This window comes from Balaenoptera musculus, chromosome 8 (genome assembly GCF_009873245.2).
Source record: "Balaenoptera musculus isolate JJ_BM4_2016_0621 chromosome 8, mBalMus1.pri.v3, whole genome shotgun sequence".
Taxonomy (NCBI): Eukaryota; Metazoa; Chordata; class Mammalia; order Artiodactyla; family Balaenopteridae; genus Balaenoptera; species Balaenoptera musculus.
In genome coordinates, this window is record NC_045792.1 from 84,410,523 (window position 1) to 84,435,056 (window position 24,534).

General features: G+C 44.8%; 1 protein-coding gene across 1 annotated transcript in view; it reads left to right on the plus strand.

Moving 5' to 3' along the window:
• The window catches only part of KIAA1549L (KIAA1549 like), a 293,894-nt gene that overhangs the window by 262,036 nt on the left and 7,324 nt on the right, over nt 1-24,534 (plus strand). The window contains exons 16-19 of the mRNA XM_036862584.1: nt 3-353; nt 11,804-11,901; nt 14,274-14,422; nt 15,573-15,724. Of these exons, the coding sequence (XP_036718479.1) occupies nt 3-353; nt 11,804-11,901; nt 14,274-14,422; nt 15,573-15,724 (750 nt within the window). The remainder of the gene's footprint in view (nt 1-2; nt 354-11,803; nt 11,902-14,273; nt 14,423-15,572; nt 15,725-24,534) is intronic.

Below are 24,534 nucleotides of genomic sequence, written 5' to 3' on the forward strand. Positions count from 1 at the left end.
AGACTGAGCCTGAAATCATAGAGGAAACCAATATCGACAGAGTGAATGAGCCCCGGGGCTACGCCCGGTCGAGGCAGGTGAAAGGCCACTCGGAGACCTCCACACTGAGCTCGCAGCCCTCCATCGACGAGGTCCGGCAACAGATGCACATGCTGCTGGAGGAGGCCTTCAGCCTGGCATCCGCAGGACACGCAGGCCAGAGCCGGCACCCAGAGGCCTATGGCTCCGCCCAGCACCTGCCCTACTCCGAGGTGGTGACCAGCGCTCCTGGGACCATGACGCGGCCCCGGGCTGGAGTGCAGTGGGTGCCGACCTACCGCCCAGAAATGTACCAGTACAGTCTGCCCCGGCCGGTAAGTCAGACATCCCTCCGCGTGCCTGCCCTCCTCAGGTCAGCCCCGGCCACGGTGTTCCGACAGGGGTTTCAGAGCGGGGACTTTCCTGATGAGCCGCCTTGGGATTTGGAAACGAACTTTGCTGGGCTTTCACACGTCCTCCAGCCAGGATCCAAGCCTAAGCCTTTTAATCCTGTGGACACAGACACACAGGGAAACCCTTATGTCCGACCGTAATATGTTTTAGAATGACTTCCCTTTTTTATCCCTCCTGTGAAGGGCTGACCTCACTCTTCATGCACTGGTTGTTTTCTACAACCCCACGTTTAAAGGCCCTGGTTTAAATGTCAGAACGTGTTGCAGAGCCCCATGTTAGGGGCCCGTGTAGCCTGGTGGCTCCCAGCAGAGGCTTTGGAGGAGGGTGCCTTGACTTTGAATCCCAGCTGACTTTGTAACTTGGGGACTTAAATTTTCTACAGGTAAAGTAAACAGGTAAGAAAAATAACTGATATCCTAGGGTGGTTGTAAAGATTAACTAAGTTGATATACATGAGGTACTAGAAAAATGCCAGGCACCCAGTACATGCCATAGAAGTTTCAGCCATGATTATCTCATTAAGTAGTAACTGTACTTCAGTATCTGAGAAAGCATCCAATGACTAAAAGCTTCCATGATTTAAACAACCATTTTAATTAGTTTGCATGTAATTAGTTCATCACCATAGCATCTACAGATATCTTTTTAAAAAGACAGTTTTATAAGCCACAGACCATAATGGACAATGCTTTGTATATGTATAGATTCCACCCTTGTAATACTTCATGCCCTATCCCCAAGGGCTACTCATTAATAGAGCTTTATAAATTGTCGTTGTGATATGTAATTACCCAGTAAAAGCTAACATTTATAGAGTGCTTCACTGTTATTAGGTACTGATCTAAGTGTCATGTGTATGTTAACTCATTTATTTGGTCCTTACTACAAGCCTCTGAGACAGGTACTAGTTTACTAGTTTTATCCCTATTTTACAGATGAGGAAACTGAGGTTACACAGCTTGTTCAAGTCACACAGCCAGGAAGGGGCAGAGCCAGGACCCAAAGCCAGGCCATCTGGTGACAGAGCCCATGTTCTCAACCTGCCTTGTGATGTTACATTGTCTTTCCATCGTATTATTTCTTTCATTTTCAGTAGACTATTCGGGATACCTATGGGCTTGTGGAGCCTTTTGATAACTCCAACCACCACCCCCACAAAGCACACACTACAGTGGCACTTAATAAACTGCTGTTACGCTATGTAACTACCTAATCTACACACTATTGTGAATTTCCTTATTCTTTGCTCCAGATTCCTCCTGACCAGGTCCCTGAGATGTCTCCCCTTCACACTTCTCCTAATCCCCTCAGTCTCTCTTTCTGTCGGAGTCCTCTCTTTGAATGTCAGTCTCTGGCCCAGCCTTTCCCTGTTGATGAAACTCTGTCAGGAGAGACCAAAGTTTATTTCAAACTGAGCCTTTGGGGCAGGGACACTTGTGCTTGAATGCGGTCATCATCACTGCAAGGGTTTGTCCTTAAGTCGGCAGGTGCAGAATTTCTGTTGTGTCTGTTCACTCCAGGGTGATCAGATCATGCTGATTAAACTCACAAAAACTACTTTATTATTAAGAATATTAACTTACAAACCTGCAGTGAGATGCTGAATGATCAGGTGGGCCAGAATACTTGTTTCCTGGTCTTTCCTGTTAATGGTCTTTCGTTAAGTAAAAGCCAATTCAGGGGAAGTACGACATTATCAGAAGGAGAACTGGTCGGTATTGGAGTCAACTTCCTCAGTCTGTAATATGCAAACCCAGAGAGCATAGTCAATAAAGGAAATAGAGTGAATGTGGAACATCTTTTTTCGCATCCCATTTTCTGAGATATGGGTAGAATAAAATGCAAAATTCTTAATATAATGTTTAAGTTAAAATAGAAGACTTTGGGGCAATGCCCAGATCTCAGGAATAGGAGTTTGCCTCTGCCATCACGGAACTTTTCTGAATCTGTTCAAGAAGCACTGCCTTCCAGAAAAGTGTCAGCAACTCTGGGGCCACCACTGGCCATGCTCCCATCAGATGAGATTCCAAATATCCTTTTTTCAGAAAGAGTTAGAAAAATGCTCACTGAGCCTGGCCAATCTGTTACTTTAAAATACTTTCCCATGACAGTCGTATTATAGTTTCCACAATTACAGTTTTCTTAACTAATCGCCCATTAAACTGGTACTCTTCTTTATGGGGAAAGAAGGGATTTTCTCACTGAGATTTAGAACACACTCTAATCTTACCACATTTACACCTACCTCTTAAAGTGGCTGTCCCCTGGGGAGAGTTACCTGTATCCATTCTATACTGATCCACACTGACTTCAGTGTCATTGGCTCATTCTTCCTGATTCCAGACATTGCCCATGTCCCCGAATTTTCCCTCAGCCCGGAGTGGAATGGCACTCGCCAGCTGAATGTCCTTAGCCAGTGATCGTAACTCTGAGTCTCAGATCCCTCAGCCATAGAACGGAGGCGAGAAGAAGGCTGCAGTGAGGAAGGGATGGTAATTCGTGTAAAATGCTCAGCTCGGTCCTGGCGTTTAGTAAGCACCTAACACATGTTAGCGGGTGTTAATCAGAGTGCTTCCTATGGAGTCTAGCACATCAAAGTACTGGATAAATGGTAGTCATTGTATAAACATATTCTCTTCTTTTCCCTGGGTTCCACTAGTTATCTCCCTTTCCCTGACAGTTCTGAGATTACATCTTCTTTTCCTTCTACTCTGTTACATTCTTTTAAGAGCATGCTCTGTGCTCAGGGAAGCTTCACTTCTGCTTAAAGATGATTCTCAGGTATGACTGGGCCCCTCTAGCTGGAGGCCAGATTCTGGGAATCTGTGAAGAGATCTGGGTTTCAGAGAGAAAAACTTAAATAACCGGGTTGAGTCTTCCAGTGACAGGCAAGAAGATGCCACAACCCACAACCATATGCCTCAGTTTAACAAAACCATCTAAAAATGTCATTGTGGGAATATGAAAACTTGGATGGTTCTGTTTGTTATAATTCAGGGTTGGCAGTTGTGCCAGGAAGGGCAGAAACATTAGCATCATATACTTAAAAAAAATGAAGCCACCAAAAAATGGAAATGGACTGAGAAATAACACAGCAGAGAGATGGGCCGTCAAACTGAACAACATCAAAGGCAGTTCTTTCGTTATTAAGGTTTCCTTTTGCCAACAAAAAATGAGGTCCTTATTTTAATGAAAAGAGAAATGGCTAGCAATACACAGTAGCAGTGATGATTCTTAACCCAAGTTCTTGCCAAGCCCTCCGTGCTATGATAATGTGGAAATCAACGGACAGGGTGGCAATTTAGAATGATAACTGTGATTACTTTTCAGCTTCCAAAAAGGAAGCACTCTGAGCTCTGCTGTAGGATAGTGGGAAGCTGGTGGTTCTAAATGCACTCGGCCAGGCTGATGGCATTTACATCGTGGAGAAGGTTACTGCTGGCAGCTGGGGATTTCTGCACTGCAGTTCAGGAGACCCTTGATCATATTTTACCCCTTGAATCTGGGAGGTAATTGAACTTGACACCTAATGACCAATCCAATTTTGCTAGCAGCCGTAATGAGTCTGTGCCAAGAGGAATGAAAACATCCTGCAGCCTTCCTGTTGGTGTCGGGGATTCCGAGAAAGGGATCGGGGTGAAAGCATCTTCCCCACTAGAGGCCTTACAGATGCAACTAATAGTAATAATAATAGCACAATACCAACTGCCCTCTCTTGCGCTCCCGCCAGCCGTATACAGGACATTAAGCTAAGTGCTACTGTCTCTTCTGATCTAACACCCACCCTATGAAGTCAACATTACTATCCCCTGTGTACTCCATGGGAAACTGAGGTCTGGGGAAGTGAAGAACCTTGCCCAAGGTGACACAGCTCTAAAGGGCAGAATGGGGTTAGAACTCAGGGCTCTCTGACTTCAAAGCCCATGCTCTTTCCACCCTCTGGCCAGGTGAGCCAGAGGATGTCGTAGCCTCTGATGAGAACTCAAATCTGCTAAACTTCAGAGTGTGATCTTATAAGGAAGCTTATCCAGTTTGATGGGATTTTGTCCATTCCTATCATTGCCCCTTGTAGGAGAGACATCTCCATTAGGATGGAATTGAGAATATTACAGCCCGTTTTCCCCCTTTCCCCTCAAAAACAAAGCAAAACAAAACCAAAAAACCCCTTCTGAAACCTTCATTAATGATGAGATATGCAGGCATATCAGGCAGGAGTTTGCATCCACCCCAACACTTGGCTTCAAGAAATGTTGCATTTCTTGTGTTTCTCCAAATCAAATTCGAATCTGTTCTGAGCTCCCATCTGGCCAAGTTTGGTGGGGCAGGAAAGGAAGGGGGGAGGGGGAATGGGAATTCAATGTCAGTTATTGCACAAAAGTCATTGGCAGCTTGCTGAAGGTGGAACAACGGGAGAGGGTCTACCCCAAGCAGTGTGGATGGGTGCTCAAGGATGGAGGGAACCCACCAAACCAAGAAAGTATCTGGAGACTGAAAAGTGAGGCAGGTAGGTCCATATAATCAATGGATCAGTGTATTATAGGGTAACTTACATACAGGGTAGGATGGAGCAGATGTCGATCCAGAAGCATTCACAGCTGCACTCCACACCACAGAGGGGCCACTGGGACAATTTTACAGTTAACCTGGGGTATGGGGGTACGTGCTTGGAGACAGCGAGTGCATTCCTACGTCAAGACTTATGGTGGGTAATTAGTCTTGTGGGTGCGGGGACTATATCATGAAGGTCTTTATCATTGTTTGGAGAGTAACAGAGCATAGAGGCCCCCTGGACCTAATGGTCATTAAATAATATCTATTAACTACGAAGCCCTTGACGGCAGAGAAGTGATTTACTACGCAGTACAGTCTTGGGTAGGGTCAGTGGAAGGACAGGAGGAACTGAACGGGTCCAAGATGGCATCAGTTATGCTAGCAGCCAGACAATGGAGCGTTGCCCAGCTCCCAGGAGTCCACGAAGGTAGGTCGCTCTGTATTACCTGGGACAGCCTGGGCTGGGGCTCTTTGCCTTTGGACTGCCCCAAGGAAGCCCCCCCTTGAAAACCGACAGAGTACCCAGCGTCTGGCAAATACACACCCCTCTAAGCTTAATCATTCGAGTGAGTAAGAACCAGTTTGTACAGGAAGGCTGTGTGGAAAGGGAGAGAGGGAGGTAGGAGGGGAGCATGTATCTCGGCTCACAAACTCAGGTGTGCAAGACATGTCAGTTTATTTTCCTGTAATCTTCTGGCGCCAAAGGCTCAGTCTCAGTTCAGGGTTTCCCTCCCCATCTCTGATTAAAGCTTAGTGTGCGTGTGGGGAGGGGGAGGGGGAGCTAAATGGTGCAAAGCATGGTCAGAGTGGGGAGGAGGCTTCAGTACTTGGTCCCAGTTTGCTCTCATCTAACGACTCTGGCTGATGTCCCAGAGAGGTGCTTGTTTCCATCTAGTCTGCAGGTGTTAGTCCAGGTAGAGCACAGCTGTATCCTGGTCCTCCTGCTTTCAAGCTCTCTCCAGATCCCTCCTTCCGCTCCTCCCATGCTTGAGCCTTCTCTCTCCCTCTCTCTCTGCCTCTCCCCTCTCCCCCTCTCTCTTTCACGTGCGCGTGTGTGCGCGCGCGCGCGCACACACACACACACACACACACACACCCTTGCCCCTCTCCCCTCTCTAGCATCTTCCTTATATTTATTCTCTTCTCCACCTCCCCATCCCCCTGTGCTCCCAGATTGAGGCGGGACACAGAGCCGCTTCTCCAGACCTTACATCAGCATCTAAGCTCTCCTCTTCTTCCTAACCTAAGGGTGTTTAGAGGGCAGAGTGGTCTAAAAGTACCTCACTTCTTCCAAATCTCTTGTTTTGGCATCAACCTTCAGCCTTGAGTGCTCTAAGGGCTTCGGTTTTTGATATTCAAAATCCTAAATTCTTGCAATTCAATAGCTTGGACTTTTGAAATGCCATTAAGAGTTGGCTCTTGGGCTGTCTTTAGTGGGGGTGGTCTTCCTTCCCTGGGGCAGGAAGGTGCGATGCCCTCATTGCTTGGGGCAGGGGAAGGGCCCTGGATTCAAGGAACCATTGTGGCAAAGTCTTGGTTACTACAATTACTATATCAAAATATTATCTTGTCTCAAAAGGAAGAGAATATCATTTATTGAGTACTCACTATGCGCCAAATGTCATAGTAACATATAAAATGAGTCTTCTAAACAGCCTTTGAAATGGGAGTGTGATTCTGTTACTTTCATCACCTAACGAGAAAACAGACACAGAGAAGGTAAGTTACTCGAGGTCAAGCAGCTGGTAAAGATCAAGCCAGGCTTCAACTCCAGTTTTTTGTTTGTTCGTTTTTGTTTTTTTTAAATTGGAGTATAGTTGTTTTACAATGTTGTATTAGTTTCTGCTGTACAACAAAGTGAATCAGATCCAGTTTTGTCTGACTCCAAACCCCTGCCCTCTGCATCACGCCACCCTTAGCTCAGAATTGCGAGATAGCACCCTTAACTGGCTATGTGATTTTGGACAAGTCAGTTCACCTCTCCGGGCTTCCGTATCTCCCTGTGTTAAGGTAAGAGGTGTGGTCTCCTGCTAGTTCCAGCTTGAACCTTCTATGATTCCCAGGCCCTGGAAGCCTCAGTGTTGCTCCATCAGTAACTCCTGGTGAACTGACAGATCAAGATAAGCACTGGTTTTCACCATGGGGTCAGTCTTCAATTACAGTGCCCTCTATTTTCAACTAAATAAGAACTATCCGCTGGAAGATTCTACTTTGTGCACCAGGATGTAAAGTTATTTGTAGCTGCATGCAGACTTAGACACTTGTTGTGCCCAGAGCAGTACTCGCAGGGTCAGCACCGTGTGGTGGAAGGGGTACCTTGCGGTGGAACCCAGCATTGTCGGCAGGAACGGAGAGGTTGGCACATTCGCTCTGACCTGAGGCTGACTTGCTGTCACAGGACAAGGGCCTCCAATGAGGGTGGGTGGCTTTGGCCTGTTGTTCCTCATACCCCCACCAGTGCGAAGCCTGCGACCCCTGACCTGTTCCTCCAGCTGCAGCCTGCCCCTTTGACTTGTCACCCCTCTAGTGCTACCCCTGGAGGTTGATCTTCCCCCTCTGGATGGATGCACATGCATGAGGAGGGTCCAGCACACAGTGGGTCTCACCCGGGCTCATTCTCCACTGGGTTTGCTAGAAAGAATGGCCCTGCCCCACCCCCTCGCCCCCTGCCCAGGGACATCAGGACTGGAACTTTGAGAAAACGGTGGTCACCTTCCCTTCTACTTTTACAACCAAACCTCTGAGCCCAAAGAGTGGCCTATTCTATTCTCACATCCAGGCTCCTTCCACCTCAGAGACCTGAGAGCTATTTATAAAGAAAGACTGCCTGCAGTTCTGAGTGCCTGATCTCCTTTCTAGCCAGAGGACAGGGATCCCAAAAGATGGTGTCCTTGGGCGCCAGACTGGGCCCCTCATGGCCACTGCCACAGAACTGGAAACTTGGAACTAGGTAACAGTTTTGAGCAATAGCTTCTAGTGGGATCCTAGTCACAAAGCAGCCCGCAGGGAGCCAGGTTCCAAACACATGGAAAGGGGAGCCAGAATGCAAATCCAGGAGGACTTAGAACTATGGGGGAACCGCACAGGGGAAGGTAGGAAGACACTGCTGGGGGGATTTTCCTCAGCCATTAGCACAGGGCACAGTAGTCTTTCTGCTTTTTATGTGGTCTCTGTGGCTGCAGGGAGCCCCGAGGATACAGACCAAAGGAGACCTTGATCTCCTGTGTAGTCTTGCTTTGTACCTGGAAAAATCATCCGAAGAACGAAATTCCCTTGGTACTTGTCAAAAGTTCAGAACTTTCAATCAATTCTTTTGTGAACTGTTACAAGACAGACAGACATAAAATGCATTTTCTTGGCTGGAAAACTGTGTTGACTACAGAATAAGCCTTCCAAGAACCAGGGATAAAAATAAGTTGTCTGTCTCCTCTACTGATATCATGAGAGGCCAGGAGAGAAGAGGGGCTATACTCCCCTTTCTCTATTTTGGGAAAGGCATATCCTTACTTGTTGGTTTGTTGATAATAATGGAATGCAAAGCTGGAAGGACCTCCGGGACAATGATTTTCAAACTCTGTAAAACCATAGGGTTCAGGGAGGTCCCCAGGGTGTCATCATGCAGGTAAGCAAAGGGCCAAAGTCACCTAGGCATCCCTACCCCCAACTTCAACCTGAGCAGTTCTGCTTTAATCTGTTTATGTATTCGGGTCATGTCAGAATGGTTTCATGGCTAAAGAAATGTTTGTTTGGAAGCTCATGAACTACTCCAATGCCATATTTCACAAGGAAAACCAAAAACAGAAAAATGAGATGCAGAGAGACTGAAGGACATGTCCACAGAATGTGAATGGCTGAATCAAGATGAGAGCCTGGGTCTCCTGACTCCTGGTTCACTCAACATTCATTCAACAAATAGTTATATAGCACTACTAGGTGCAAAGCACTTTGCTTGGTAAGGTGAGAGAGCCAGGATGAGAAAGATATGCTTACTGAACCCCAAGGAGCTTAGGATCCAGTGGAGTTTAAGATTTTGGTTCCCTGAATACTACCTTAGCATACATACTGGGTTGGCCAAAAAACATCTTATGGAACATCTTACGGAAAAACCCAAACGAACTTTTTGGCCAACCCAATAGTTTACTGATGCTGAAAAGGAAAATGCAGCATGGTGATGTAGCTTTCCATATTGATTCAGCCAGTACCTCTAGATTTGGGCGAATGTTTTTTTCATTCTTGTTCTGGAAAATTACTGTTGCTGATACATTTCTAGGTTGACAGTTATTTTCTTTGAGCACTTTGCATACCATGGTCTTCTGGGTGCTGTTGAAAAGTCATCTGTCAGTCTAAATGTCATCCCTTTACAGGTGATATGCCTTTTTTTCCTCTGGCTGCTTTTAAGACCTTCTCTTTGTCTTTGGTATTCTACCATTTCACTACAGTGTATGTAGGTGTGTATTTTGTTTTATTTATCCTTCTTGTTGTATATTGACTTCCTAAAATGATTAATTAATTTATTTCTATCAGTTCTGGAAAATTCTTAGTCATTGCTTCTTCAAATATTGTTTCTTCTTTCTCCAACTTTTCTCCTTTGGGACTTTGATTAACTGCATGTTAGACCTTCTTATTCCATCCTCTATATCTTTTACTTCTCTTTTATATTTTCTATCTTTTTTTTTATCCATTTAATGAGTTTCTTTTTATTTTGTTTTTGAATTTTTGAATTTTAGTTTATTTTTTTATACAGCAGGTTCTTATTAGTCATTGTGGTACATATATACAATGAAATATTACTCAGCCGTAAAAAGGAACGAAATTGGGTCATTTGTTGAGACATATATTTTCTATCTTCTTGTCTCTTTGTGTTTCATCCTTAGTAATCTCAATTCCATTTTCTAGTTTATTATTTCTTTCCATCTATGATAAATCTATTACTTAATTCGCCTATATTGAGTGTTTTATTTCAGTAATTTTTTCACTTCTAAAAGTTGTATTTGTTCTTTTTCAAATCTGCTAGATCATTTCTGATAATGTTTCCATCTGGTCAGTTATTGTCTTAAAACATTTCTTACCTTGTTACTTTCTGTTTTGTATCTGGAAATTTCAAACTCTAAAGTCCTTTAAGGTCTAAATTTGTTGTTCTTTTCTAACTTTCACTTATGTTTTCTGGTGTGTTTTCTGATATTTGATTATGAGCTCCTTTTTGCTTCATCTCAATCTGTGCCAATCCTGAGAGCCTAGATCAGGAATATCTCTTCCAAAGAGGACTTAACAATTGCTTCTGCCTGAGCCTGGGAGCATTACCAACCTTCCTCCCTGGGAGGAGCCAATGTTAGCCCCTTCCAGGTTGGCTGTAAGGGTCTCAGTTTCACCTGCCTCACCTTGCCCTATCCCAGGCTTGATCTCTTAATTGATTACCAATATGGCATTTGTTTTGCAGGCAATCCCACCTTTCATATTTGTTTACTACTCATTGTTTCTACCTCTGATTTCAGCTTACAGTTTTTATTTTAGTTTGCTGAGATGTGAGAGGGATGGGGTGGGTAGTGGGTGGAGTCCTTAAGATTTTCCTTACATCCTGCAATTCCTTCATGCATTAAAAGCCATGTTTTATCCAGGATCTACTTGTTATTTACTGGGTAGGCCCTTATGAATAGGTAGTCTGCCATAATGCTGGAGGGAGAAGCCCTCATTTGGTTTAAAGAATCCTGTTTATGGATTCTCTCTGCTGCTACTTTCTGTCTGGATGCCTTCAGGTTTAAAGCCCTATGATCTTGTTCCTCAAGAGATCTGGCAGGCCTTGATACCTAAAGAAAAAAATGAATGAGAAGCACAAGCCAATCTTTGTCTTCACAGAGAGCATTTCTAGATTTTCTCCTGCTCAAAGAGGCTGTGGCCTGGCTGTCTGGTCCTGTCTCTGACCATTTTCCTTTTCTCCCCTCCTGTGTTGATTAAAGTCTTCACTTTTGTGGCATTTCTGATCCCTTATCTTTGAATAGTGCTTTATAGATCGCAAAGTACTTACACATACACTCTCTTGCCTGATCTTCTTTGCACCCACCCCCTCTGAGCAAGGTATCCTTGTCCCCATTTCAGAAGAAGACACTGAGGCCCAGAGAGGTCACCTGACTTGCTTAGGGACATAAAGTCTATTCATCAGCAAATTAGGGCCTCTACCCATCCTTCCTGACTCCAGACCCATTGCTTTCCCCCACTAAACCCACTTTCCATGAGTGAGAAAGTAAACACAATCAATGATTCATTCCTTATCTAATATTTATTGCTCATCCATGATATAACAGGCACTGTTCCAGGCATGAGGATGCAGCTGAGAACAAATCCCTTGCCCTCATTGCAGTCTAGTTTGTGGCAGATAATAAATAAGCAATGATATAACACCAGAGTGACAACTGCTATGCCAAAAAATAAAACAGAATATGGAGACAGAGTAAATGGGGCTCGCAGGGAATATGGGGCTGGATGAAGGAAATGAAGGAAGGAGCCATGGAAAGGGCTGGGAGAGAAGCATCCCAGGGGGAAGGAGCAGCATGTACAAAGCCCGAGGCAGGAAAGAACTTGGCAGATTCTAAGAACAACTGAAGGACTCTGTGACTGCAGTGGCCCAGCCAAGGGGAGAATGGTGGCAGATGAGATAGAAGAGCGGGCCGGGGAACATGTTAAGGGAGATCGAAGGGGAAAGTTTGAGAAAAGAAGGAAAGTCTAACCCTCGGAAGTTTGCTTCCCTTTTAGGTAAGAAGAACCTGTGTGTTGATGGGCACCGGGTTTTAACACATCTCTCTCTATTCGCTCGTCTCTTTCACAGGCCTACAGGTTTTCCCAGCTTCCTGAAATGGTCATGGGCTCTCCCCCTCCACCTGTGCCTCCGCGGACTGGCCCAGTGGCTGTCGCTTCTCTCAGGCGGTAACACATTCCTTTCTTTGCCTTGTTTGGAATATTTGCAGAGGATTTGGTCCTGTGTGCCCCGCCCTGACAGATTTCCTTCCAGCCCTGCCCCATACAGGGTGCATCACCTGTACAGACAACCATGTGCCTGGGGCACCCCAAGTACCATGAAGGAAGGAAGTGGGGGCCACAGAGGGTTGACCTACTCTCTTACCATTGAAAACTGAAAGTCCTGTAGAACCCACAACTGAAAAAACCCAAGGTCAACTGCCCCATACCTTGACCTTGAGCATCTAAAAATTACTCCAACTTGGGCCATCACAACAGCTGCCTCAAGTCTGGGCACCTCCTGCCAGGTGTGTGCACCCAGAAGGCCCTTTGTTATTGAGGGGTGGTGTCCGAGAGGCCGGGGAGCAGCATGTCTAGGCTCCTGCCCTAACTCTTGACTTCCAAGATGGGGAGGATGAAAGCACACGAACTTGGATAGGTCAGCTGTGAAGCATATATTCAGCATTCTCTTTGCGCCTTAATAATATAAAAAACACATGTTTTAAATAAAGATAGACAAGAAACAACAGCCAAGAGCCCTGGGGGAGGTTGGAATAGTCATCATGTCCAAGGCCAGGAGAGACAACCGTGCCCTGGGGCCTGTACGGTCCACTGCCCTGGCCCTCCTACCATAGCTTCCTCCAACATGCTAATCACACACTATTTGTGAGCCACAGGTCTGAACTTTGTCAAAATGGTGAAAAGAAATGAGTTTTCTTCAGAAACGACCTGCCTTCATTTCCAGCAGTTTAGGATGCCGAGCTGTGTGTAGACACCACCCTTTGACCCCAGTCAAGCTCAGGGTGGGATGGGAAGCAGCAGACCAGGGTTCCACCCTAACCTGCCAGTAAGTGCTGTGTAACTCCAGGCACATTGCCTCACCTGTCTGGCTCCTGTTTCCTTATCTGTAAAATGAGGGCAATGACCTAAATGATCTCAAAGGCTCTGGGAGTCCCCAGAGGCGGCCGAGTGTATAGAGCAGAACCCAGGGATTTTCCTAGGATGGTTTTCTAAAGGAGTAGCAGATGCCTGGAAACAGCCTATGGGAAGCCAGGGCTGTGGGAGTGAGCAAACGGGAGGAGGGATGGAGAAAGGAAGGGAGACCCTACGCTACTGAGTCCCCAGCAACCCACCCTGATGTGTAGTTTAATCCTCACAGCCTGTGTTTGACCCTCCCTCGGGAACAGTTACTCCTGAGGGTTCTGGATTGGAGGAGCTTTTCAATCAGTCGTTTGAGCTATGTTTGCTGAAGGCCAGCACCTATTTCTTATTTCTTCTCTCAACCACCAGTCTCCTCTCATGTCCTTCTGCACCGTCTGCCATCCTTGCCAAATATCAGGAGGTCACTGCCCTCCTTATGAACCCACAGGGTTAGACCAGGGAAGAACCTTTGAGATGGAGTCATCCTCCCCTTTCATTTTACAGATGAGGAACTGGGGCTCTGAGAAAGGAGGCAGCCAGAACCCAGCCTCCCGATGCGCTCCCTTACCGCGCCTCTATTCTGCTCTTACTGTGACAGCCTGCCTCTGCTTAGAGGGTGGCCCTGTGGGCTGGCAGCCTTTGCCTCCCTCCACTTTAATTTTAGGAGAGCCCGAAGTGCCTCTACCAAAGGGAAGACAGAGACTGGCTACAGCACCCTTTATACTAGGGGGAGAGGCCCGTGCCCTCACCCCAGCCCCCCGCTTCTTACATGGCTTTCTGAGCCGTAAGTGGAGAGAGGTGTTAAATGCGCCAGATTCTCTGCTTGCCTGTGGAACTTAAAAAAAAAAAAAAAAAAAAAAAAGTGTTCTCTCATTCATAATGCCCAGAAAGTACTAGGCTCCTGCTTCCGGGAGCAGCCCGAGCTTCCCAGAGCCTAGGGCTTCTTGCTTCCTGCCAGTAGCAGCAGGGAACGCGGTCCCCGCAGCCCTCCAGGGTCTCGGTCCCGGTATCACGAGGGGGAGTGGCGGCGCACTCCAGACGGAGCCTTCCCATTGGCTGCCGATGATGTCATCACCTGCCAGGTCGACCATCCCCAGCTAAGACCCAGCGCTAATTCTTGGCTCATTTTTATGTGGAAATTAAGTGTTCTACTCCCCAGAGACATGAGAGTCACCCTCAGGGGAGCAATGACCTTGAATATCTAAAAATGACTCCAGCTCGGGCCACCGCGACGGCTGCTCCAGGTCTGGGCGTGTAGGCCCCCTTTGTTATTCGGGGGCAAACCCAGGCCTGAGGACCCCGCCGTCGTGGGGCTTGGAGGCCGAAGCCATCCCCCGGCCGTGATCTGCCCTGGGAGCCCCGCCTCGCCCGGCCGGCCGCGGTCCCGGGAGGCGGCTAAGGCGACCCCTCTCCCCCCTCAGGTCCACCTCGGATGTTGGGAGCAAGACCAGGATGGCCGAGTCCGCGGGGCCTGAGCCCGCCCAGCTGCACGACAGCGCCTCCTTCGCGCAGGTGTCCCGAGGCCCTGTGTCTGTGACGCAGTTGGATCAGTCGGCTTTAAATTACTCAGGTGGGCAAGAGGAGAAAAGCCTGGAAGAAGCCGGCGCTCTGCGCCAGCCCCCGCGCTGTGCACTTTGTCCTCCCCGCTCTCCACCTTCTACCCGCCACTGTCAGGAATCAAAGCAACTGTATTTCTGGATCCCCTCTGGACTTCAGTAGCCCTGGCTAGAAGAGCTACTGCTTTTATTTCTTAAAAAGATCTGAAATCTGACAAAATATTAAGATAGGTTACGGTCAGGGTGGATGTTCACATTTTGCCAGACTTAAGGCCTTTTAAAAAATTATTATATATATCTTTAAAGCATTCCAGATACAACTATCCACTCCCAACTCATTCCCCTTCTCCGCAGAGGTAATCACAGTCTTTAAGTCATGGGCTTTCACTACATATGTATATCTATACAATAGTATATATTAATGCTTTGTATATTTTAAATTTACATAAGTGATGTTAAGCTATACCTTTCCTTTTGCACTTTGTTTTCTTGGCTTAACATTGTTTTCAGGAGTTCTCCAGGTTGCTACACACATATTGATCTAGTTCATTTGTTTACACTGCCATATGGTATTCCATTATGTGATATGCCACCATTTATCCTATCCCCTAGTGAGAGACATATTGGTTGTTTCCAGTTTTTTGCTATTACAAACAATGTCAATGAACATGGAGGTTTGAACATGCCCTAATGGGTTTTTTCATTTATCCAAACCATACCTTTTAGGCTAAAACTGCAGACACCCGGTTGTCAACACTTACTAAAGCATACTGTGTCCAGAAATGCCACCAGTGAAATCTATTCCTTTTGGTTCCTCTTCTTGGCTCTTGAAAAATACCCATCCTCCTGGGAGGAAAACACCTGGCACCCCAGCAGGTCAGGGGTGTTGGGATGGGGATGGGGGAGTTGGTGAGGGCTCGGCAAGGATTGTTGAGCCATCACTTCTCTAGAAAGCTAGGTCTGAGTCCCAGCAGGTGATACCTCCACTACTGTCTGGGCAGGTGAGCAGGGCTGGGGCTGCAGGTGGAGGTGTGATGCCTTCCCATCAGCCCTTCCCCCAAGGCCAGAGTCCTCCCATTTCCCAGCTTCCCCCAGCTTGTGCATATGTCAGCCCAGTGGGCGAGGTGCCGGTCTAATCTCGCCCGTCCATCTCCTCCATGCCAGGTAATACGGTGCCGGCAGTGTTCGCCATCCCAGCTGCCAACAGACCCGGCTTCACCGGCTACTTCATCCCGACGCCTCCCTCGTCCTACAGGAGCCAGGCCTGGATGTCTTACGCAGGAGAGAATGAGCTCCCAAGCCAGTGGGCTGATTCGGTGAGACCCTCGCTGATTCCCTCACAACTTTACCTGCTTGACACCCTTCAGGGAGAAAAGGGATGTGAGGCTGAGACTGAGTGTTTTGTTATCTCAGGCCCCCTCCCACCAGCCAGGTGGCTAAAATCAGCTATTAGAGGAGACAGTGCGGGGGAGGGGGTGTGATGTCCTTTGACACAGGAGCCTTCAGTCAGATTCCACCTCTTTCCGGAGGGCATCCTTACAGTTTTATAATAACTACCATTTTTTGAGTATTTTCTATGTGCCAGACACTATATTAGATGTTCTATTTATGTTATCTTATTTAATCTTCACAAGACCTATCATGTAGGTATTATTCCCTTGATGTGTCCAGCAGTCAAACCTGCATCTTTCTGGCTCCAAAGCCTTTACTAAATTTGTTCCTTTCAGCTTTAAAATCCTGTGAAAAGTTTAGATGCAATACCAGAAAATGAAGTATTAGAAACCCAAGACTGAATTACTTTGCATGTAGATCTAAAGCTTTCTGCCTGTCTTCCAGCTGAAGACTGTCTTGTCATGGTCTCCTGGTTTCTTCCTTCATTATACTAGTAGGAGTTTATGGCACAGTGGACCTGGCCCAGCCTGGACCAAAGAGAGGCAGCAACCAGATGAACATGGACATTCACACCCAAACCTGCCTCTGAGCCACCTGTCAAGCGCTGCCAAGTGAAAAACAAAAAACAAGCAAACAAAAATAGCACAATGGTGGCCTCTAGAATGAGTTGCTCCACTCCCTGTGTGAGATCATCCATCATGGATAAGAAAGGCAGGCTGTTTCCTAGGGCCCCGTGGTGCTGTATGTCATTTTAGGGTTTGGTCTCAGCATTTGAAATACATCCTAGATTTAGGAAACACATTGATGCCTGTGTCATCTTTTCTCTCTGTCCAAACCCCTGGGATCCATACTTTCTACCCCTACAGGTTCAATTCCACCTCAGCGTTGGTGTCTGTTCTTATTGTAGTGATGCCACATTTAAACAAGATCATCAGGGTAAAACTACCCTACGTATATTAATTTTCCTAATAATCAGAGCTATTCCTTTAATTTCCAAAATATTTAAATATATGCCACCCTGAATTTTTAAATTCTGGAATGAATTACATCCTTCTCCCCTCCTTCTTTAAAAGAAAAACATAATTTAATTTGTCTTTAACAAATGATTCAGCGTCATTATTATGGCTCACTGTACTAAAATGACATTTGTCAGATGGGCTCTGACGGTTTGTAGGATTATTGCCCCTATGTCAGACATCTCTAAACTATTATAATTTTTGGAATTATTATAAGGCTTAGTATGTTTTTTCTTTCTCTGACCTTGCTCCCAGCTCACACCTTGCTGTCAATTTCCCCACTTTCAGATATATACTCACCCTTAAATATGCTTTTCCTAATGCTCTGTTATCTGCAAATGAGGCATGTCTGAGCTCATTAGAGTTGCTTGTAGAGCTGGAGTAAATAGGCTCTGAGAGAGTAACTGGAGGGGTTCCCGACTGTTCAGTTTACAAATCTTAATGCGGGAGTGTATGGCATCTCTTTTGGTTGTTTGTGGGCCTTTTTTGCTTCCTTTGTCATGCCCAGCTCTTCTAAACAGCTGAAATCACTGGGTGTGAGTTGATCAGTTCAGAGGTTATTCATAATTCCACTTGAGGTCTGAACATAATGTGTACTTTTCAGAAAGTAGTTGATACTTGTGCTAATTAGGCAGTAGACCTGCAGCTTTGTCAGCTCACCCCCTGCGTGCAGGGTGCCCTGGGTGCTTTGCAGGAGTCAGCAAAAGTATTTACAAAACCTTGTCCCTTGCCTTCAAGATACTTACAGATAATACTTAGCCAGGCTTATGGTGACATCCAGATACCTTTGGGTTCATGTTGCCTTAAAGATGAAGGAAAAGGAGCCCAGCAAATCAAAACTTAATCTTTTGGACATGATGACTTGATCACCATGCCACCCCCCATTGTGAGGGAGTGCTAGTTTCCTATTAGTTGTTTTTAAGAGGAAAGTGATTGCTGCAGCCTAAATGGGTCTTTCCTGGAGCCCCATTACCACCCCCCATTGTGAGGGAGTGCTAGTTTCCTATTAGTTGTTTTTTAGAGGAAAGTGATTGCCGCAGCTTAAATGGGTCTTTCCTGGAGCCCCATTACCACCTGCAGTTAAGCAGGGCGGCGTGCCCATGCGTGGAGCACAGCAGCCAGGAACCAAGCTGGGAGGTCAGGTGCTTTATTGCATTTGAAATTCAGCATAGGAGGCTCAGAGGGACCAGATGTCAGCTTGAGAAAGATACTCCAGTGGGGAAAATGTTCACCCTCCACATCCATGTGAGAAGAAAAAAGCCCCCACCATCATTTGGATGTCTGACCTTCCTGATCCCAGGTATCCAGATATAAGGAGCTAGCTTGTATAAAATCACCTGGACCTGGCTTGACAAATAGGTTTCATCCTTGGTGCTGGATGGAGAGGGATTGAGAGGGGGTTCCCAGGCTCATCAGCAAAGTGTGCTGTGATCAATAGGTGATGCCTGCCACAGGCACTGGCTAGGGAAGGAGTGGTGTTTGCCAGCCCTGGATTTTGGCCCGCAAGGTGTGGTGGCTCCCGCCTGCATCTACTGTAAGGGAGGAAGAGTGCGTCATCTCCTCATCTTCCCTGCTTCTGAGTATTACCCTGAGGCCACTCCAGTGGCGTCAGGTGTCCCTGGCCTGTCCCAGCCACAAGCACCAAGTTGCTTAATGCTGCAGAACTGGGAAGTCTCAAGAGTTGGACACTGACCCTCAGCTCCAGCTGAACTTGAAATGCAGGGAAAGGGGACATGGCAGCTTCCTTCACAAACATATGGCACACCAGTTGGTCATCCTTCAGTGATTTTCAAATTGTGCCGCTCAGAACCCCAGGTCTGAGACACTCCCTACTGTGTACCATGCACAGTTCTGGGCACTGGTGCACAGTGGTAAACAGGTGAGACACAGCTCTGCCTTCACAGTCGATGCCTGAGACAGGCGATGGTATTGTGAGTGATGCCTGTTATGCTAGACAAAGTGCATGCAAGGACCTTACAGGGAGCCCTCAGCTAATATAGGACTGGGGAAGGTCTCCCGGAAGAAAGGGAGCTTGAGCTGAGACCTGACAGGCAAGTCCCGTGTCCTGGCCTTGGCTCTCTGTTAGCCCCCAGTCACCTGTGTGTTCCCAGCTGTGTGGCCCAAGGGCTCAGACAGTCCGGCTCTGATTTTCCTCTAAGATGCAAGTGAAATATATTTGCTACTTTGTCTTCCTTTACCAGGTCTTGTAGGGAAATTAAAGCCCCAAACTTTAGGACATCCATCCCATCACTTCTTCCCTCACTCGGGTCCTTCCCGACTCTTACCTGGTCCATTGAGGTAGCCTCAGAACTTATCTCCTCTCCACCTCCAGTGGGTCCACCTCCAGAGTGTCCTTCCTAAAATACAGACCTTTCCTCTGCCTGACACCCATTGGTGGCTCCCAGGCCAGGCCTTCTCCGGAGGGGTTGTCAGAGCCTCTGGCAGGGACTGGGAGAGGCCTGCTTTCCTACTACACATTTGCCCATACAGAATTCTGAATCCTCACCCAACCCCATCCCACTCCATCCTCACCAGCGCCCAATGAGACATCTCTGTAAAGAATGGAAACACACTCAATTCCTTAGAAGTGTGCCATAGAAAACTTTACTCCGTAGCCTGGCGTTCAGCAGCTTTTTGATCTGGCCCTGACTGCCTGTCTTCCTGAGCTCCCCTCATACCCCACATACCCTCTCTGGTCAGACCAGATCACTGAACCTCCCTGGGTGCACCTTCCTCTGTGTACCTCCAGGCCTCTGCATTGCTTTTCCCTCTGCCTGGAACGCCCCTCCCACCTTGTCTTCTGAAAAACAGCCTCTTCATCTTCCAGACTCAGCTAAGCTGCTTCTCCCAGAAAGCTGCCTGACTCCTCACATGTGCCCCATTCACGGTAGCACCCCATACCTACATCATCCATGGGCATTTATCTTGCAGTGTTGCAGTTAACATTATGGGATATAAAGGCCTTTTGTGGATTAGCGTGGAACAGCATCCCCTTTTATGGCGCTGTTTCTGCGGGAAAGTTGATCCTGAATTCCAGATCATTGCTCTGTCCTTATTACTATGTGTCCATATATTAAAGCATAGAACTGTGTATCTTCCACTTTTAATGAAAAGAGAAATTTTTTTCAAGAAACTAAGATCATATTCCAGATCCAAGACAGTATAGTGCAGTGACTAACTCCCAGCCTGGAGATGCATCTCTCAGTGGCTTGTTAGCTGTGGCACCTTCGATTGCGGCACTGTTTGCTTCAGTTTCCTCTTCTGTAAAATAAGGGTAACAATACCTACCTCCTAGGTTGTTGTTTTGAGAATTAAATGAGACCACGATTGGAAAGCCCTTAGCACAGGGCTCATTCGGTGTTAGCTGTTATCATCAGTGATAAATCCCTGAGTCCTTTTTTCTTTTAAATATATAATTAAAGTCTATTTAATTTTTTTAACATCTTTATTGGAGTATAATTGCTTAACAATGTTGTGTTAGTTTCTGCTGTACAACAAAGTGAATCAGCTATACGGATATATATATATCCCCATATCCCCATATACCCTCCCTATTGCATCTCCCTCCCACCCTCCCTATCTCACCCCTCTAGGTAGTCACAAAGCACTGAGCTGATCTCCCTGTGCTATGCAGCTGCTTCCCGCTAGCTATCTATTTTACATTTGGTAGTGTACATGTGTCAATGCTACACTCTTACTTCGTCCCAGCTTACCCTTCCCCATCCCTGTGTCCTCAAGTCCATTCTCTGTGTCTGCATCTTTATTCCTGCCCTGCCACTAGGTTCATGAGTACTGTTTTTTTTACATTCCATATATATGCGTTAGCATACAGTATTTGTTTTCCTCTTTCTCACTTACTTCACTCTGTATGACAGACTCTCGGTCCATCCACCTCACTACAAATAACTCAATTTCGTTTCTTTTTATGACTGAGTAATATTCCATTGTATATATGTGCCACATCTTCTTTATCCATTCATCTGTCGATGGACACTTAGGTTGCTTCCATGTCCTGGCTATTGTAAAGAGTGCTTCAGTGAACATTGTGGTACCATGTCTCTTTTTGAATTATGGTTTTCTCAGGGTATATACCCAGTAGTGGGATTGCTGGGTCATATGGTAGTTCTATTTTTAGTTTTTTAAGGAACCTCCATACTGTTCTCTGTAGTGGCTGTATCAATTTACATTCCCACCAACAGTTCAAGAGGGTTCTCTTTTCTCCACACCCTCTCCAGCATTTATTGTTTGTAGATTTTTTGATGATGCAATCTGACCGTTGTGAGGTGATACCTCATTGTGGTTTTGATTTGCATTTCTCTAATGATTAATGATGTTGAGCATCCTTTCATGTGTTTGTTGGCAATCTGTATGTCTTCTTTGGAAAAATGTCTATTTAGGTCTTCTGCCCATTTTTGGATTGGGTTGTTTGTTTTTTTGATATTGAGCTGCATGAGCTGCTTGTATATTTTGGAGATTAATCCTTTGTCAGTTGCTTCGTTTGCAAATATTTTCTCCCATTCTGAAGGTTGTCTTTTCGTCTTGTTTATGGTTTCCTTTGCTGTGCAAAAGCTTTTAAGTTTTATTACGTCCCATTTGTTTATTTTTGTTTTTATTCGCATTTCTCTAGGAGGTGAGTCAAAAAGGATCTTGCTGTGATTTATGTCACGGAGTGTTCTGCCTATGTTTTCCCGCTGAGAGTTTTATAGTGTCTGGCCTTACATTTAGGTCTTTAATCCATTTTGAGTTTATTTTTGTGTATGGTGTTAAAGAGTGTTCTAATTTCATTCTTTTACATCTAGCTGTCCAGTTTTCCCAGCACCACTTATTGAAGAGGCTGTCTTTTCTCCATTGTATATTCTTGACTCCTTTATCAAAAATAAGGTGACCATAGGTGCATGGGTTTATCTCTGGGCTTTCTATCCTGTTCCATTGATCTATATTTCTGTTTTTGTGCCAGTACCATACTGTCTTGATTACTGTAGCTTTGTAGTATAGTCTGAAGTCAGGGAGCCTGATTCCTCCAGCTCTGATTTTCTTTCTCAAGATTGCTTTGGCTATTCGGGGTCTTTTGTGTATCCATACAAATTGTAAAGTTTTTTATTCTAGTTCTGTGAAAAATGCCCTTGGTGGTTTGATGGGGATTGCACTGAATCTGTAGATTGCTTTGAGTAGTATAGTCATTTTCACAATGTTGAGTCTTCCAATCCAAGAACATGGTATATCTCTCCATCTGTTTGTATCATCTCCATCTGTTTGTATCATCTTTAATTTCTTTCATCAGTGTCTTATAATTTTCTGCATACAGGTCTTTTGTCTCCTTAGGTAGGTTTATTCCTAGGTATTTTATTCTTTTTGTTGCAGTGGTAAATGGGAGTGTTTCCTTAATTTCTCTTTCAGATTTTTCATCATTAATGTATAGGAATGCAAGAGATTTCTGTGCATTAGTTTTGTATCCTGCAACTTTACCGAATTCACTGATTAGCTCTAGTAGTTTTCTGGTAGTGTCTTTAGGATTCTCTATGTATAGTATCGTGTCATCTGCAAACAGTGATAGTTTTACTTCTTCTTTTCTGATTTGGATTCCTTTTATTTCTTTTGCTTCTCTGATTGCTGTGGCTAAAACTTCCAAAACTATGTTGAATAATAGTGGTGAGAGTGGGCAACCTTGTCTTGTTCCTGATCTTAGTGGAAATGGTTTCAGTTTTTCACCATTGAGAATGATGTTGGCTGTGGGTTTGTCATATATAGCCTTTATTATGTTGAGGTAAGTTCCTTCTGTGCCTACTTTCTGGAGGGTTTTTATCATCAATGGGTGTTGAATTTTGTTGAAAGCTTTTTCTTTGATGATCATATGGTTTTTCTCCTTTAATTTGTTAATATGGTGTATCACATTGATTGATTTGCGTATATTGAAGAATCCTTGCATTCCTGGGATAAACCTTGATCATGGTTTATGTCCTTTTAATGTGCTGTTGGATTCTGTTTGCTAGTATTTTGTTTAGGAGTTTTTGCATCTATGTTCATCAGTGATATTGGCCCGAAGTTTTCTTTTTTGTGACATCTTCATCTGGTTTTGGTATCAGGGTGATGGTGGCCTCATAGAATGAGTTTGGGAGTGTTCCTCCTGCTATATTTTGGAAGAGTTTGAGAAGGATAGGTGTTAGCTCTTCTCTAAATGTTTGATAGAATTCATCTATGAAGCCATCTGGTTCTGGGCTTTTGTTTGTTAGAAGATTTTTAATCACACTTTCAATTTCATTGCTTGTGATTGGTCTGTTCATATTTTCTGTTTCTTCCTGGTTCATTCTCAGAAGGTTGTACTTTTCTAAGAATTTGTCCATTTCTTCCAGGTTGTCCATTATATTGGCATAGAGTTGCTTGTAGTTATCTCTCATGGTCCTTTGTATTTCTGCAGTGTCAGTTGTTACTTCTCTTTTTTCATTTGTAATACTGTTTAGCCTTCTCCCTTTTTTTCTTGATGAGTCTGGCTAACCGTTTATCAATTTTGTTTATCTTCTCAAAGAACCAGCTTTTAATTTTATTGATCTTTGCTATCGTTTCCTTTATTTCTTTTTCATTTATTTCTGATCTGATCTTTATGACTTCTTTCCTTCTTCTAACTTTGGGGTTTTTTTTGTTCTTCTTTCTCTAATTGCTTTAGGTGTAAGGTTAGGTTGTTTATTTGAGATTTTTCTTGTTTCTTGAGGTAGGATTGTATTCCTATAAATTTCACTCTCCAAACTGCTTTTGCTGCATCCCATAGGTTTTGGGTCATCGTGTTTTCATTGTCATTTGTTTCTAGGTAGTTTTTGATTTCCTCTTTGATTTCTTCAGTGATCTCTTTGTTATTTAGTAGCATATTGTTTAGCCTCCATGTGTTTGTATTTTTTACAGTTTTTTTCCTGTAATTGATATCTAGTCTCATAATGTTGTGGTTGGAAAAGATACTTGATACAATTTCAATTTACTTAAATTTACCAAAGCTTGATTTGTGACCCAAGATATGATCTGTCCTGGAGAATGTTCCATGAGCACTTTAGAATAAAGTGTATTCTGTTGTTTTTGAATGGAATGTCCTATAAATATCAATTAAGTCCACCCTGTTTAATGTGTCATTTAAAGCTTGTGTTTCCTTATTTACTTTTTGGATGATCTGTCCATTGGTGAAAGTGGTGTGTTAAAGTCCCCTTCTATTATTGTGTTACTGTCAGTTTCCCCTTTTATGGCTGTTAGCATTTGCCTTATGTATTGAGGTGCTCCTGTGTTGGGTGCATAAATATTTACAATTGTTATATCTTCTTCTTGGATTGATCCCTTGATCATTATATAGTGTCCTTCTTTGTCTCTTGTAATATTCTTTATTTTAAAGTCTATTTTGTCTGATATGAGAATTGCTACTCCAGCTTTCTTTTGATTTCCATTTGCATGGAATATCTTTTTCCATCCCCTCACTTTCAGTCTGTTTGTGTCCCTAGGTCTGAAGTGGGTCTCTTGTAGACAGCATATATATGGGTCTTATTTTTGTATCCATTCAGCCAGTCTGTGTCTTTTGGTTGGAACATTTAATCCATTTACATTTAAGGTAGTTATCGATATGTATGTTCCTATTACCATTTTCTGAATTAATTTGGGTTTGTTATTGTAGGTCTTTTCCTTCTCTTGTGTTTCCTGCCTAGAAAAGTTCCTTTAGCATCTGTTGTAAAGCTGTTTTGGTGGTG